Source organism: Myxine glutinosa, chromosome 14 (genome assembly GCF_964187855.1).
Source record: "Myxine glutinosa chromosome 14, kmMyxGlut1.1, whole genome shotgun sequence".
NCBI lineage: Eukaryota > Metazoa > Chordata > Myxini > Myxiniformes > Myxinidae > Myxine > Myxine glutinosa.
Genome location: NC_136274.1, coordinates 42,878,468 through 42,894,704, shown reverse-complemented (window position 1 = coordinate 42,894,704; position 16,237 = coordinate 42,878,468). Strand labels below are relative to the sequence as shown.

Sequence of the window (16,237 nt, the reverse complement as noted above, 5' to 3'; positions counted from 1 at the left end):
TTTCTGCTCCCAATTGTATTCGTGCAATGAGACGCACTCGCTTGATGTAAAGCACTCTTATCAAGAGCACTCGGTCGAGCAAGAACGCACCAGAACACACTCGCATTACTGTCCGTAATCCCACGAACAGCCCACAAAACTTCATCCTCACTTACCAAGCAAACATCTAGCTATGAGGAACCTTTTTGCTTTGTATTTACCTCCGGCACCGATGGTGGATGGAGGTTATGTTTTCACCCTTGTCTGTTTGTCTGTGAACAAGATATCTCAAAAAGTTGTGGGTGGATTCATACATTTGGTGGATAGGTTGGGTGTGGGACAAGGATGAAATGATTATAGATTTTGGTGAAGATCCGGATCTGATCATTTTTAGTGATTCTTCACCATTGAGAGATGGGGACAAAAACGATATGTCAAAAGGTTTTGGACGGATTTGGACGAAACTTGGTGGGCAGAGGTCGACATACAGTTTCGAGTCCACACTTTTCAAAATGCTGACTGAGTTATTTGGAAGTAAACGCCTACTGTTACAGACCAGTAATAACATTTAATTGTGCTTTGGTGAAGGTTATATTGTCAAATTTCTTAAGTCACACCAACACAAATAACAGTGACTATCGGGGATGCCACTTTGTGGTGGTTGTACCAGTGTACCACCCACCAACCCAAGCCGGAGGCCAAATCTTCCCCAACAAAGTGCCAATCGGTCCCCATGGACAGGCCCTTTCCTTCTTGTCTCTCCTCTCTCTCTCTCTCTCTAACTCTTTCATGGCTCTGATTTTGTAAAGGCAGGTCACACCATCCTTGATGTGGGGGATTCTGGGTCGCTCCTGGGAGATCGATCGGCTGTCTCCGTGCCGCGGGCTTGTTCAGAAGAACTGCCCGGGGCTATACAACAACAACAACAAACAACACGATGAAAAAGGCAAGTTGTATAATGAAAAAACAAATGAGGTAAGGAATGAGGAGAGAAGGCATGGTTACTTACACCTGAGCAGCCACACTGTTTCAAGCAGTGTACATCCTTTTAAAACTGACATACCCAGTAAAGGAGGAATCGGGGATCTTCTGTATGTGAACCTGGGCAGGTTCAGTGACTCACCTATTCCCCAGACCACAACGGATCGACTTCAACCTGCTGTGCATGGTCTGTGGAGATTCAACTTCGCTTCTTATATCGTACATCATTATCGTTTTACGGCCTATCCATGCTTGCATGTGTAAGCCGTGATTCAACTAATGGCCGCTTCGCCAAAAGGCATATTTGAGGCATGTTTTTGTGGCCAGATGCCCTTCCTGATGCCACCAGAGAATCAGCTATGGACCGAGCCTTTGTCTAAAGAGACATACCCTTCAAGGCAGCAGAGGGATTTGCAATCGGTTTCCTTCTCCTAGGACCTAGGTGGATTGCCTACCAAGGCTAAAGAGCTCCACGTACCCAGTGGTTGAGAAGATCGGTGATATCTATGATACGAGGACTTTCATTGGTGAGTGTCACAGCAAGTCCTCACAACGGAGGGCCATGCACACTACACCTCTAGGTTACCAACCTACTCCGAGATCCTCCAGACATTTAGCCAGTGCCCTCAACAGCACTGTTACCATGGTGCACCGCGAGGAGGTAATCTGAAAGTCTTGGCAAGGGTAGATGCTATGTACCGGAAGGAAGGGCTTACACAGTCTTCTTTTCGCTTGCAGAATAGGCAGCCATAGCTAAAAGCAACGAGTGGTAAACCACATCACACCCTACTACAGCACTGGACGCGTACACCTGCCCTGTGAAAAAAAACAAAAAAAACGCAAGCACCACTGTGAGGTATTCTTCACTGAACCCCCTCTACTCATGGAATCTCCCTGGCAGACATTGCACTGCTGTTATCTCAGTGATGAATTTCAAAGTTGCTCCTTGCATACCCTTGTTGACATGTCTGGTGGACTGGTGCATACCCTCGGAGCTTATTCATCCCTCCAACATCTCCTCTCCATGTAAAACATTGTCCTTCACAGCTCGATTTCCCATCTTCATTATCTGTGATACAGCTTTACCTGTGGATTTGGGTTCTTCTCCATGCTTCGGTGATACGAGGACTTCACCTTCTGAGGACTTGTAAAACGCGACTAGACAATCGGCTTCATTCTGTACGCACCCTCCAGACTAGATCCTTTCAAGAATGCTCACCGCCGACCTTTCATCCATTTATAGTCCACTGGGGTTCACTGTACAAACTGTTTGCTTAAGCTAAGTTGCCACATCGACAGTTGAGTTAGCTTAGAGCTGCATTGTTGGCTGTGATGTTTGTACTTATTTCATTTGGGTATTCTTAAGAAAGTCAGTGAGTGTTACATTTAATTAGTACTAGGGCATGCCCGTACTATATATATATCTAAAATTATATCCCCCCCCTCTATTTACATGAAATGGTTTGGTCCAAAGCGAACGGCTTGCGAGTACGGTGACAATCCCCCCCCCCTCTATTTACATGAAATGGTTTGGTCCATTCGCAAAGCCAAAGCGAACGGCAGTTACGAATCGCAGTTACGATGAATCGCAAAGTAGTTTTAATTAGTTTTAAAACATAGTTTAACGCCAACATAGTTTGCCAACGTGAAATAAATGAATACGCTCTCAAATGTGCCGTCCGAGGCAGAGTGTGTTCGCCACGTTCGGCACACGCGATAGCTCGCTGCTCTCTGATTGGTCGAATCGTTTTTTGGACATAGCTCGGTAAGTAATTGTCCGATTAATATGAAACCTTGAAAAGGCACATCCTCGGGTCCCCAGCAATATACCTGGCAAGTTTCAAGTATATCGGACCGGTAGTTGTCGAGAAACAGCGGTCGCATACACACACACACACACACACACACACACACAGACAGAGATTAGTGGAATTATAGATAGATTATTGTGTTCAAGGTACACAGTCGGGATTAATAAATATTCAGTATTCCTTATTAAGTTACACCTTCTGTATCCTGTCATATGTTGGTTTCTGCTGTGACACTCTCCAAGTTGCTGGTGCACTTGCTTCAGTACCCTGAGGTCGACATGTTACCCCACACACATCCTCGTATAAACATCCTGTCTGCCATCATTCGTTGGAGGATGTTAAAGATGCCATGGTGCCCTTCATGAAGACGTGCAGGCCAGCTATCGTCGACGCCATGAACAAATTACTACTCCCAGCCCTAACCAGCAGAGGGCATTGTGTCAGCGGCACATCCACACCCTCAGCCAATGATGCTATCCTGCAGCCTTGTGCTGCATCTCAACGAAGAAGACAATATATTCCATTATTTAACGCGACTGCAAATTCACACCGACACTCACGATGACTTCTGTTGGCTCGCAGAACAGCTCAGAAGCATCATTTAAGTTGTAATTAATTGGAACCTGTTCTGCGTATGCAGCATGCCTGATAATACAACAACAACAACAGGCATGTTAAGGCCATTTTCCCTGCTAGAGCGGGGGATAGCCTTGCAGGCCCCATGGCAATCTTCTCCATTTTGCCCTATTTTCTGCATCTCCCCTTGTTAACCCCCTTGCTCGCATTTCTTCTTCCACCATCTTCAGCCGTCTTTCTCGGTCTTCCCCATCCTCTACTTCCTTCTGCATTCATTTCCATCACTCTTCTCAACCAGTCACTTTCATCCTTCCTCAACACAGGACCAAACCATCTCAACCTGTTTCTCTTCACAGCATCCACCACAGGCTCTATTCCCATCATCTTTCGCAATTCATCATTTGTCTTCCTCTCTCGCAACGATACTCCACACATCCACCGAACCATTCGCATTTCCACCATTTGTTGCTGCTCTACGTTCGTTACCCATGTCTCGCTCCCATAAATCATAACACTTCTCACACATGCAGCATACACCTTTCCCTTCAGCTTCAACGACACGCCCCTCATCAGCACGCCACTCAGTCCCCGAAACTTCTTCCATGCACATCTCACTCCAGCAGCCATTGCCGAGTCTGATCCACATTCTCCATTCAGCATGTCTCCTCGCTAGCAAAATGTTTTCACACCATCTCCAAGATTCAACTCAACATTTCCTCCATCTGCAGCTCCCTCTGTGCACACCTTACACTTGAATGTAGCTGCCACACTGGTTAATGACCCTCTCAGACCACTGCATTTTTGATGAACCCACTCAGCGCACATTGTACTTTGAATGGAGTTCACTCTGACACCCTTCCTGCACACAGCCACTTCCCAGTTCTTTCCACCTCACCACACGCTTTACCACTTGCCATCACCTTCGTCTTTCCGATATTCACTTTCAGACCTTTTGTCTCCATACATTCTTTCACTTGTTCATCTTCTTCTTCAGTCCATCCATACTTTCTGCAATCAACACCAGATCATCTGCATACAACTCCCACGGTAAACCCTCCTTTACGTTCCGAGTCAGCACCTCCATCACTGCTACAAATAGTAGTAGACTTGGTACCGACCCCTGATGCACTCCCACCTTTACCTCAAACACACCACTGTTCCCGTCCTTCGTCCTTACAGCTGTGCGCGCTCTCTCGTGCATTGCCATCACTACTCTGATCAACCATTCCTCCACTCCTAACTTCCTCAATGCCCATGTCACTACTTTGCGTGGAACCCTTAAGAATGCTTTCTCCAGATCAACAAACCCAAGAAACAACTTCTTCCACTTCTCCATGAACTTCTGCAACTGCCTTACAATAAAAAGCACGTCCGTCGTTCCTCTTCCTGGCATAAATCCAAACTGCATTTTGTCGATCTTCACTTTCTTCCTTATCCTCCTCTCCAACACCCTTTCCAATACCTTCATTCCATGCTCTAATAGCTTTATCGCTCTATACGAGCCACAGTCCAGAGGGTCACCTTTCCCCTTGTGCAGAGGGACGAGGGTACTCAGTTCCCAATCCACTGAAATGCGGCCTTCTTTCACCACCAGATTACAGATCTCTGTCATTCTCTTCACACCCCCCCCAACTTCCTGCTGCCTTCAATATATCTCCCACAACTCCCATCGGCCCTCCCGCTTTACACTCTTCATTGCTTTTATCGCTTCCTCAACTTCCTTCCCAGTTATCTTCTCTGCCGGTCCTAAAACTGGGTTACTCTCTATGTTGCCCATCCCATTCATTCTCTGCCTTCAACAGCATTTCCATATATCTCTTCCATCTTCCTTTAATTCTGTCTGGGTCCACAACGATTTGTCCCATTTCATCCTTCAAGCAACTCACCCCCATCTACTTCACATAGAACATGCTTTGTAATACACATTGTATAAATAAAAAAAGGAAAATTTCTTCATCATTCATTTTTATATAACTTGTACTTTTACCTGTACAAATGGCACTTTTAGCTATTAATATTGACGTTTTTGGTTCCATTGTCATGAGAAAAGACTTGACACACTTCATGCAGGGTCAAGCCAACTTCAATTTAAAGTGACATGCCACAATTGACATGGCTTCACCCTGCTACACTAAGGCACCAATCGATAAGAAACCTTAATATTCCAGAAAACAAGCTGAAACAATTGTTTATTTCATCATCTTGGTCCATAAGCCCCCCGGTACGTCCCTCGGTAACCCCCGCCAGCCCCCCTTCCAAAGCCCACACCCCGTGGCAACCGGACTCTGCTTTCAGCTCCAGGCACCAGCAGTCCAGATGTTGCCCCCCATAATGCAGGCAGCCCCCCTCTGTTGGCAGCAGTTCCACCACCCTGGACTCCAACTCCCACACCCGCAGCCCCTGCCACACCCGGAAGGCCACCTGTGGTCCCTGTTCCAGTACTTCCTGAGCCTGACACGCCCTGTAACCCACCGGGTCCGCCTTTCATTTTGAGTGGAGGAGACTTGGGCCGTAGTCGCTCAATCTCATCCGTGCAGCCCGTGAGGTCGCCAAGCTCACCGGTGAAGAAAGATGCATATGTATCCGCATTGAAGTTACTATTGGTTAGAGAAGGTCCAACGGTCAACCAGCCTGGAAGAGACAAATCATTATTGCACGATACAGAATATGTGGTACTAATGTGCATCACTGACATCACTAGTTACCTGGACGTACGGTACTGTCTCTGCCAAAGAGGTGTAGCCGACGGCGACCAAGACAAAAATGCTCGATGATGTGGAATATTTCTGTTGGCTTTTCAGTGTTTCCAACCTCAGGCTCTTCCTGTCCACAACAAAGACACCTGCCCACTTAAGATTTCATGCAGACTTGTGCGGTCAAAGTGCAGGAAGTTATTTGTTTATATGAGGGAGTACAATACCTAATCATGCACATTATTGCATTTGGGGCTGAGGGTTTTGTTTTTGTAATCACCTGGATGATGAGGTCAATGTCAACATTGGTGTGGATGAAGTCTCCATCAACACTACGTCGTACTGTGCCCTTGATCCCCATAAGGCAGTGTTCCTGGAAGAATTAAAAAGAATGGTTATACTTATACTGAACAATCATCCAACGAAGACAAACGCTTCAACGGAAATACCTTACCACCGAGGGGTAAGTTATTTCCATATATAGTGCCTTCAGAAAGTATTCACACCCCTTGACTTTTTCACATTTTGTTGTGCTCCAGCCTGAATTTAAAATGGATTAAACGGAGATTTTTTTTTATCACTGATCGACACATAATGCCATACCCCATAACCCCATCTCAAAATGGAATTAATTTTTTTAGAAAATTTTACAAACTATTTAAAAATGAAAAGCTGAAAAGTCTCGAGTCAATAAGTATTCAACCTCTTTGCTATGACACTCCAAATTTAGCTCAGGTGCATCCAATTTCCTTTGATCATCCTTGAGATGTTTCTAGAACTCGATTGGAGTCCACCTGTGTCCAATTCAATTGATTGGACATGATTTATAATGAAACACACCTGTCTATATAAGGTCTCACAGTTGATAGTGCATGTTGGAGCAGAAACTCTAACCATGAAGTCCAATTAACTGTCCGAAGAACTCCAAGATAGAATTGTGAGGAAGCATAGATCTGCGGAAGGGTATAAAATAATTTATAGTGCTGAAAGGATCCAGGATCCAAGAGGACAGTGAGCTCCATCATTAGGAAAAGGAAAGAATTTGAAACTACCCAGACTTTCTAGAGCTGGCCATTCAACCAAACTGAGAAACCGGGCAAGGAGACCTTGAACAGGGAGGTGACCAATGACCAGTGACAAAACTAGAGTTCCTTGGCTGAGATGAGGGAACCTGCTGGAAAGACAATAATCTCTGCAGCATTTTACAAATCTAGGCTTTATGGGAGAATGGCCAGATATGGAAACCACTCTTGAGAAAAAGGCACATGACAGCACACCTGGAGTTTGCAAAAAGGCACATGAAAGCCTCTGAGAGCATGAAGCAAACAATTCTGTGTTCTGATGAGACTAAAACCAAACTCTTTGGCCTGAACGCAAAACATTATGTCTGGTGGAAACCGAGCACAGCTCATCACCCATCTAACACCATCCCTACCGTCAAGCATGATAGTGGGAGCATCATGCTATGGGGATGCTTTTCAGCGGCAGGGACAGGGCGACTTGTAAGGACAGAGGGAACAATGAATGGACCCAAATACAGACAAATTATTGAGGAAAATCTGCTTCAGAGTGCAAAAAACCATAGACTGCGGTGAATATTGACGTTCGAACAGGACAATGACCTCAAACAAAGCCAAATCAACACTGGAATGGCTTCAGAACAAGCATGTGAAAGTCCTTGAGTGGCCCAGCCAAAGCCCAGACTTGAATCCCATTGACAATCTGTGGAAAGACTTGAAGATTGCTGTTCACTGAAGCTCCTCATCCAACTTGACAGAGCTTCATCAAATCTGTAAGGAAGAATGGGAGAAACTCCCCAAATTCAGATGTGCAAAGCTTACACAGACATACCCAAGAAGACTCGAAGCTGTAATTGCTGCCAAAGGCGCTTATACGAAGTAATGACTCAGGGGCTGAATGCTTATGTCAATTAGATATTTCTGTAATTCATTTTCAATAAATTTGTAAAAATTAAAAAAAACAAGTTTTCACTTTGTCATTATGGGTTATTTCATATAGATTGGTGACTTTCAAGGGGTGTGAATACTTTCTGAAGGCACTGTAAATACCTTAAATGCCTAATAGTGTTCAATCGTGATCTATAGCTCATGGTGGATCTTGTAGATGCATCACAAGGGGGGGTAAGGACTTTGAGAGAAATCGATCCCCCCCAAAGAAATATCACGAGGTTGACGCACAGGTAACAAACACGTAAACAAATGCACCACATCGCGACTGACTGATATGCCTCCACCCACATTATTACATCATTATGTAAACATACGTATACAAAGTTTGATTTAAATATCCCTTCAGCTGTTCTCAATTACCTATCATATTTTTACTGAACATGCCCTCTAACCTTTGATGCCAGAATCTAATCACTTCATCTTTGCATCATTATACATACTTATACCTAAGGCTAACCCCCACTCTAGCAGGGAAAATGGCCTTAAAATGCATGTTGTATACATACTTATACCAAGTTTGACTTGGATCCCTTCAACCGTTCCTAAGTTATTGCGGTAACGAAAACCTATCACGGACGGATGGACAGCCGGACACGCAACCCAAAAACATAATGCCTCTGGCGACTTCGTCTGCAGAGACACAACACAAATTCGTTTGGAGTTCGGAATCGTAAAAAGAAAAAAAAATCCCCTTGTCTATGTGCCAAACACAACCTGGATTGTCTAGCTCTTGACACAGGTGTCCAAGCGATGAGCTAAATTTGTGGAGCTGTTAAATAATACACCAGATGCAGATGTGATCCCTTTGTGTGAATTCCAGGTGATTATTAACGCACAGGTTGTAAACCTGGTGCGTTATAGCGTTTGCCTGGGAATTTCTGTCTCTCCAAAAGTGAAGCTCCAACAGTGTAGACGTTTCTGTCGCTCAGATGTGTAGACAGTTTCTGTCGCTCAGATGTGTAAACATGACGTCATCAAATCTATATTTAGGCTAACCATGGGCTACCCCTTTGGCTGGTACGCGGCCGCTCGCTAGTACATAATATAGGATATATTTGTTATATGTTATGTTATAGGATATATAGGATATATGTTATATGATATAGGATATATATAGGATAGGTTATAGGATATATATGTTATAGGATAGGAATATAGGACCCAAATGACCCAGAGGACCCAAATGACCCAGAGGACCCAAATGACCCAGAGGACCCAAATGACCCAGAGGACCCAAATGACCCAAATGACCCAGAGGACCCAAATGACCCAGAGGACCCAAATGACCCAGAGGACCCAAATGACCCAGAGGACCCAAATGACCCAGAGGACCCAAATGACCCAGAGGACCCAAATGACCCAGAGGACCCAAATGACCCAGAGGACCCAAATGACCCAGAGGACCCAAATGACCCAAATGACCCAGAGGACCCAAATGACCCAGAGGACCCAAATGACCCAGAGGACCCAAATGACCCAGAGGACCCAAATGACCCAGAGGACCCAAATGACCCAGAGGACCCAAATGACCCAGAGGACCCAAATGACCCAGAGGACCCAAATGACCCAGAGGACCCAAATGACCCAAATGACCCAGAATTTCTGTCTCTCCAAAAGTGAAGCTCCAACAGTGTAGACGTTTCTGTCGCTCAGATGTGTAGACAGTTTCTGTCGCTCAGATGTGTAAACATGACGTCATCAAATCTATATTTAGGCTAACCATGGGCTACCCCTTTGGCTGGTACGCGGCCGCTCGCTAGTACATAATATAGGATATATTTGTTATATGTTATGTTATAGGATATATAGGATATATGTTATATGATATAGGATATATATAGGATAGGTTATAGGATATATATGTTATAGGATAGGAATATAGGACCCAAATGACCCAGAGGACCCAAATGACCCAGAGGACCCAAATGACCCAGAGGACCCAAATGACCCAGAGGACCCAAATGACCCAGAGGACCCAAATGACCCAAATGACCCAGAGGACCCAAATGACCCAGAGGACCCAAATGACCCAGAGGACCCAAATGACCCAAATGACCCAGAGGACCCAAATGACCCAGAGGACCCAGAGGACCCAAATGACCCAGAGGACCCAAATGACCCAGAGGACCCAAATGACCCAGAGGACCCAAATGACCCAGAGGACCCAAATGACCCAGAATTTCTGTCTCTCCAAAAGTGAAGCTCCAACAGTGTAGACGTTTCTGTCGCTCAGATGTGTAGACAGTTTCTGTCGCTCAGATGTGTAAACATGACGTCATCAAATCTATATTTAGGCTAACCATGGGCTACCCCTTTGGCTGGTACGCGGCCGCTCGCTAGTACATAATATAGGATATATTTGTTATATGTTATGTTATAGGATATATAGGATATATGTTATATGATATAGGATATATATAGGATAGGTTATAGGATATATATGTTATAGGATAGGAATTTTGTACATTTAATAAATTTTTAAGATTACAAAACTATTTGTTTTGTATTTATGGATGTTTAAATCAAAAGAAAAGTACATAATGTGAATACTAGTAGCAATTTTACAAAAACCATGGCATAATTTCAAATCTTGACCCGAGATGATAATTATGCTACATCATAATTTCCATGTGCCAACCTGGGCGGAATCCAAGTGGATTCACTTGTTCTCAAACAAATCAACACATTTATGTGATGTTTGCCAACACAAGCCAGAATTCCCAAAACATATGACACAATTTCCTGCATTTCCTTTATTCTGATACTTAAAACTTTGACATCGCAACAGGCCAAATTTGCTTTCTTTTTTTATGGGTTAAGTGGATAACTCCACTTCTGCTATAAAGTGGATAACTCCACTTCTGCTATAAAGTGGATAACTCCACTTCTGCTATAAAGTGGATAACGCCACTTCTGCTATAAAGTGGATAACTCCACTTCTGCTATAAAGTGGATAACTCCACTTCTGCTATAAAGTGGATAACTCCACTTCTGCTAAAAAGTGGATAACTCCACTTCCAAATTTGCTTCCGACTCGAAGGGGTGTTAAATGTGCCAGACATTCCTTGTGGACATTGCGAGGAACACAGATGGCAATGGCAGCGACGGCAATTCGCCGAGGAGTAGAATATGCCTTACTCAGTGCTGATTACAGGGCCCATGCCTCGTTCACATGTAGCACAAGGCTGTGGGGTAGTATCATTGGCTGAGGGCAGGCATTTGTAATTTGCTCATGTTGCTGGCGATGGCTCGCCTACTCTTTGTGAAGGACATCATGGGATATGTAACGTCCACCAACGAATGCTGGCGCACGGGACGCCTGTTTAACATTACTTGAAGGACGGCACACTCATTGATGAATCACCTGCCTGTGAAACACTGGGATGACAGTTTATAGCTGTGTTGGGATTCGAACCCCAGGCAAAACAGCTTGGAGGCGAGTGCGTGTACCTCGAGGCCACCCTTTCAGCTCAATGCAGCTTCTGATTTACAACAAACTCTCAATCTAATTTCAACAACAACCACCGACTTTTAGTTAGATTGATTGTTAAGCCAAACAGAAATTTTACATGAAACAATCTTTCCTACAGGGCCCATGTTCAGGTGAAAGAAGCCATTCGCTGGCAAATCCCCCACAACGTGCACTCAATTGAGAGAGACGAACCCAGCAACATTTGAGGAAACCCACCTGGGATTCTCACCCAATGAATCGTCCAGTCAGTACACGTACCTTACAGATACAATTCTTGATAACACCATTGTAAATATTTTGCCAAACAGTCTTCCCACTCTGTCTCCACCTTGGTCCGCTGAAAAATGGCGCTGTCGTTGTGCACACGAGCCGGACCGGGATTCTGCTTATTCGTTTTGATCCAGCAGATATCCTCACAGCGCCGAAAACCCCACTTCCACAAGCACTGCACACGAGGCACGGAACAAAACAAACTTGCTCTGAAAATCGTACAGCACCGCATGCCACACAAAGCGCCGAGTCAGTATCTGCGTTCGTCACCTGTCTGCCCTCGTCCAGGTCGTCCGTGGATCCACACCACAGAAACACAAACGATCTTTGTTCCGTGATTTCCTCAATTTCTAGCTCCATTATCTGAGCAATGCAAACAGGATGGGACCCAACAAAAGAACAATGGACAATCAACCACTGTTGCTACATACTGTATAAGGTGTTTGTTGAATAGAAAAAGCTCTGAAAAATGGTTGCTCGAATGTAAAATCTTCCCTTTAAAGATGAAATCATCATTAATGCAAAAGGGTGAGAGAGATAGCATCAACCGGAAGGGGTGGTAGGAGAGGGGGGGTGGGAACGGAAGTGGAAAGACCCATGGGGATCAAGAACACCTCACTCCATGACCAAGCTCTTGCCCCGGCTGGGGCGGGTCCCTGATTGGGGTCCCCCGTGGGAGGCTCCACGAGGACGACGTCAAACTGAGGACCTAGCGATCGTAAAGGGAAGCAGGAAAGGTCTGCCTGCAGGTACCTTGAAATCAGGAAAGGATATGAGCCGGACATAACATCGGGTGTGAGGGAAGATGGGAGGGCAGAGGGAGAGAGGCTCAATCGACAAAATATTGACAGAGAAACGACAATTGCATGAACAAAGGCAATGTATGTGATGTGGCTGTGGTGATATGTGAATCTCGGTATTCAAGGTGCTTACATGGGTGGAGTGTTTGTCCATGCGATGAACTCATCCTTGAGGCGGATGAGCTCCCGAAGCTTGGGGTACTCTTCAAACCTGTCGGCCAATCCTGAGAAAAGCACGGATAGGACCTGATCAGCATGAGGTGGCATGGGGATCAGGGTGCGTGGTTTGGGTGGGTATGGTCGATGTGGGCACAATATCCTCAACGGTGCCGTTTGTCTCTCACCAACATCGCGGATGAAATTCTGTGGTCGTTGTCCCGTGTCCACAAAGTGTTGGCAATAATCGTTATGTGGATTCAGACTCTGTGTGCCCTGTGCCAAAGCAACGTTTACACATCATTACCTTCGCATCGTTTTCAAGAAGCACAAAGAGCACACGTTGTTGAGCCTCCGGAAATAAAACAAACGACGGTGATGATAATACCACTGATCTGCGTGGACCACAATGAAGCAAGACCTTCACCTTAAGGAATGTTGTGGAACCCTTGTAATCTTCCTCAAAAGTGAATCCTTCCTCATTTTCCTCCTATTGAAAAAAGGAAAGCCAAGAGTGAGCAAATGCAGGACGACCATGATGCTCCGCTGAGCCGCACTGTAATGGAAATTCAAATGCCAAAGATAAAGTGTTCACTACATAATGAGACACAATATAGTAACGATGTAGTAAGACAGCCCTTCTTGCTGGTGAGCCACAGCACTTTCACGGATCTTCCGAGCTCAAGGACCGACAAAGTACAGGTCAACGTCGCTTTGCTCACCGTGGAAGGGGAAAAACCTCCCTGCATTGCCCCAGGCGGGACCTGCATGCTCCCTGGCGAAACATCTTCCAGCGAGCTGATACTGCAAGATGAGCGTTGGGAAAGCAGGAGAAATAACGGAATCCAGGGTGAGGAGTAAAAGGAGAAATTAATGGGTATGGTGGAAAAACAAATAAATAAAACTAGAGAATTCATAGAACACCTTACCCCACACAGTATTGAGAAGAAAAAAAAAAAAAAAAAAAAAAAAGGACATGGGCAGGGTATGCAAGCGGGAAATTGGTTAGGATGACGTGGTATCCTGTAATATTTTGTCCAAGTACTGCTAAACAAAAGGGTTTTGAAAGTGCCAGAAAGGCCATTTGTGTTCTATATTGTTCAAGTATACAAGTCAATTTAAATAAAAGATTTTAAAGGTTGTAGAAAACAAATTTTTCGGAAGTTTACCACTGTTGATGCAGCGTCTTTTACACCACCTTATTTAACACATTATATTAGTTCTTCGTGCCTGTTGTTTGTGTCCTTTATGATGTCCTTAAAATAGTACGTTTCCTGTTTGGAATGATTTTCAATTTTGTTCGATTGCCAGGCAGACAGACTAAACAAGAACACGTCATGCAGAGCACGATACTTGCAAAATGCACCCTCCCCCCAAAAGAAGCTGTCATGAATACATCAAATTTTCCATTTCATTAAGATTGAAATTGACGATCTAAATCAAAGCTCGGGTCAATCAGATTAAAATTGATGATTTTTCAGATGAAAATTTATGATATTAGAAGTTTGACCTTGAGTTGACTTTGACCTTTTGACTTCAAAAATAGTTGGTTTCCCCATTTACTAACTCGATGTGCAAATGCTGTTAAATTTTCAAATCAATCGGATGAAAACTGATGGTTTTTCAGATGAAAATTTATGATTTTGGAAGATTGACCTCGAGTTGACCATTTAACCTCAAATAGTTGGTTTTCCAATTTAGTGACTCAATATACAAATGCTGTTAAATTTTCAAATCAATCGGATTAAAAATGGTGATTTTAGAAATTTGACTTCCAGATGACCTTTGACCTCAAAATCAATAGGTTTCTCAATTGTGAAATTGGGAGAAGTGTTATGATTTATGGGAGCGAGACATGGGTAATGAATGTAGAGCAGCAACGAAGGCTGGAAAGGGTGGAAATGTGAATGGTTCGATGGATGTGCGGAGTATCGTTGAGAGAGAGGAAGACAAATGATGAATTGCGAAAGATGATGGGAATAGAGCCTGTGATGGATGCTGTGAAGAGGAACAGGTTGAGATGGTTTGGTAATGTGTTGAAGGATGAAAGTGACTGGTTGAGAAGAGTGATGGAAATGAATGTAGAAGGAAGTAGCGGACGGGGAAGACCGAGAAAGACTTGGCTAAAGATGGTGGAAGAAGTAAATGCGGGCAAGGGGGTTAACAAGGGGAGATGCAAAAAATAGGGCAAGATGGAGAAGATTGTCATGGAGACCGCAAGGCTAACTAACCCCCGCTCTAGCAGGGAAAATGGCCTTAAAATGCATGTTGTGTGTTGTTGTTGTCTCAATTGTGACGACCTCTACAACTTGGTGAAGTTTCATGAAGATCGGTTTAGAATTGTGACCTGTAGGCGAGTGAGACAGAATAACAAACTACAGTACTTGAAAAATCTTGGATTTTTGGACTTTGGAATCTTGGACTTTGGAACAAACCAAAGTTTGTTCCAAAAATCTTGGATTTTTCAAGTAATAATTTATCTCACTCTTCTGCGCACGTGTGATGGGGATGAATATTCAGAGTCCAAGATCTGGTAAGCTAACTACAGGTTCGTTTTCCGATTCATGGTCAAACTCCACTCAGTTGAAATTAAGTTGTTCCTCGACCATAAACTGACGTTTGTGGAAAGACAGTCAAAATGAAGCAACTGCTTTACCCCTCTTTTTGCTTTGTGCGCGGGGTATGGGGTCACGAGGTTGACGTCACCCCCTTTGCAACGGGACTGCTTGTGCAGTGAATGGGAGGTGTGGAGTGGGAGGAGTCTCACAGTTCGGCTGGATAAATGGGCGGGGCTTACTGGCAAGAGGCGGGGCGACATAACAAATGGCATCGGTGCGGTTGCAGTTTGAAATGCTTTACCGTGCGGCTTCCCGAATGCTGTTAATCTCCTCCTGCTCCGCACGGCTACACAGCACCGAGCCCAACTGGTCCGGACTGGCTGCTCCGAGCTTTTCGTCGAAGTTTGGGCGGGAAGGAGAAACCATGTCAAAATCGAGTCACTCAGATATAAGAGCAAATGCACAAGTAGAAGCTCCCATACAATTCGCATGTGGTAAAAAAAAATCTCCAGCACGGACTGCAAGACTCAGACCGATAAGACTGGTTTGCTTGTCTTACACTTACACTTACAGAGACAGGGACAGTCAGCTATTTAACATACAAAATGCACAGCTCCACACAAAATCTGACGTCTAAGTGCCTATCCACATTGCTTTACATGTTAACCACGTCATTAAAACAAACACAAAGGCGGCCTGACCTGCTTGGCAAGTAACTCCCGCCGACGCTTTTGCCTTTCTTTCAAATCCTGGAAGCGCCGAGAAGCCATCACGCCATTCGATTTCCGTAAACGTCAGCACGTAATATTCGTCACTCACTCAATGGTGATGACGTCATTACGTACAATATCAAACATCCGGTTTTCAGAAAAATCTCACGTACATACGTCATTACGCAACGCGTACTTGGGTTTTGAGGTAATTTTGTCTGCTTCGGCGGGAGTTGATTTATCAGTTGTTGCTTGTTGATC

The 16,237-nt window shown here is 44.5% G+C and overlaps 1 protein-coding gene across 1 annotated transcript; it reads right to left on the bottom strand.

The window, feature by feature from the left end:
* Nucleotides 1–5,295: 5,295 nt before the first annotated feature.
* METTL14 (methyltransferase 14, N6-adenosine-methyltransferase non-catalytic subunit) lies at nucleotides 5,296–16,095 on the bottom strand. The gene is made up of 12 exons (XM_068135755.2): nucleotides 15,968–16,095; nucleotides 15,568–15,656; nucleotides 13,431–13,512; nucleotides 13,136–13,198; nucleotides 12,897–12,984; nucleotides 12,686–12,776; nucleotides 12,367–12,505; nucleotides 12,023–12,115; nucleotides 11,811–11,927; nucleotides 6,321–6,413; nucleotides 6,053–6,170; nucleotides 5,296–5,978 (listed from the first exon to the last, which is right to left on the bottom strand). The coding sequence occupies exons 1-12, from the start codon at nucleotides 16,034–16,036 to the stop codon at nucleotides 5,545–5,547; spliced, it is 1,476 nt and encodes a 491-aa protein (XP_067991856.2). The 5' UTR covers nucleotides 16,037–16,095; the 3' UTR covers nucleotides 5,296–5,544.
* Nucleotides 16,096–16,237: the final 142 nt, after the last annotated feature.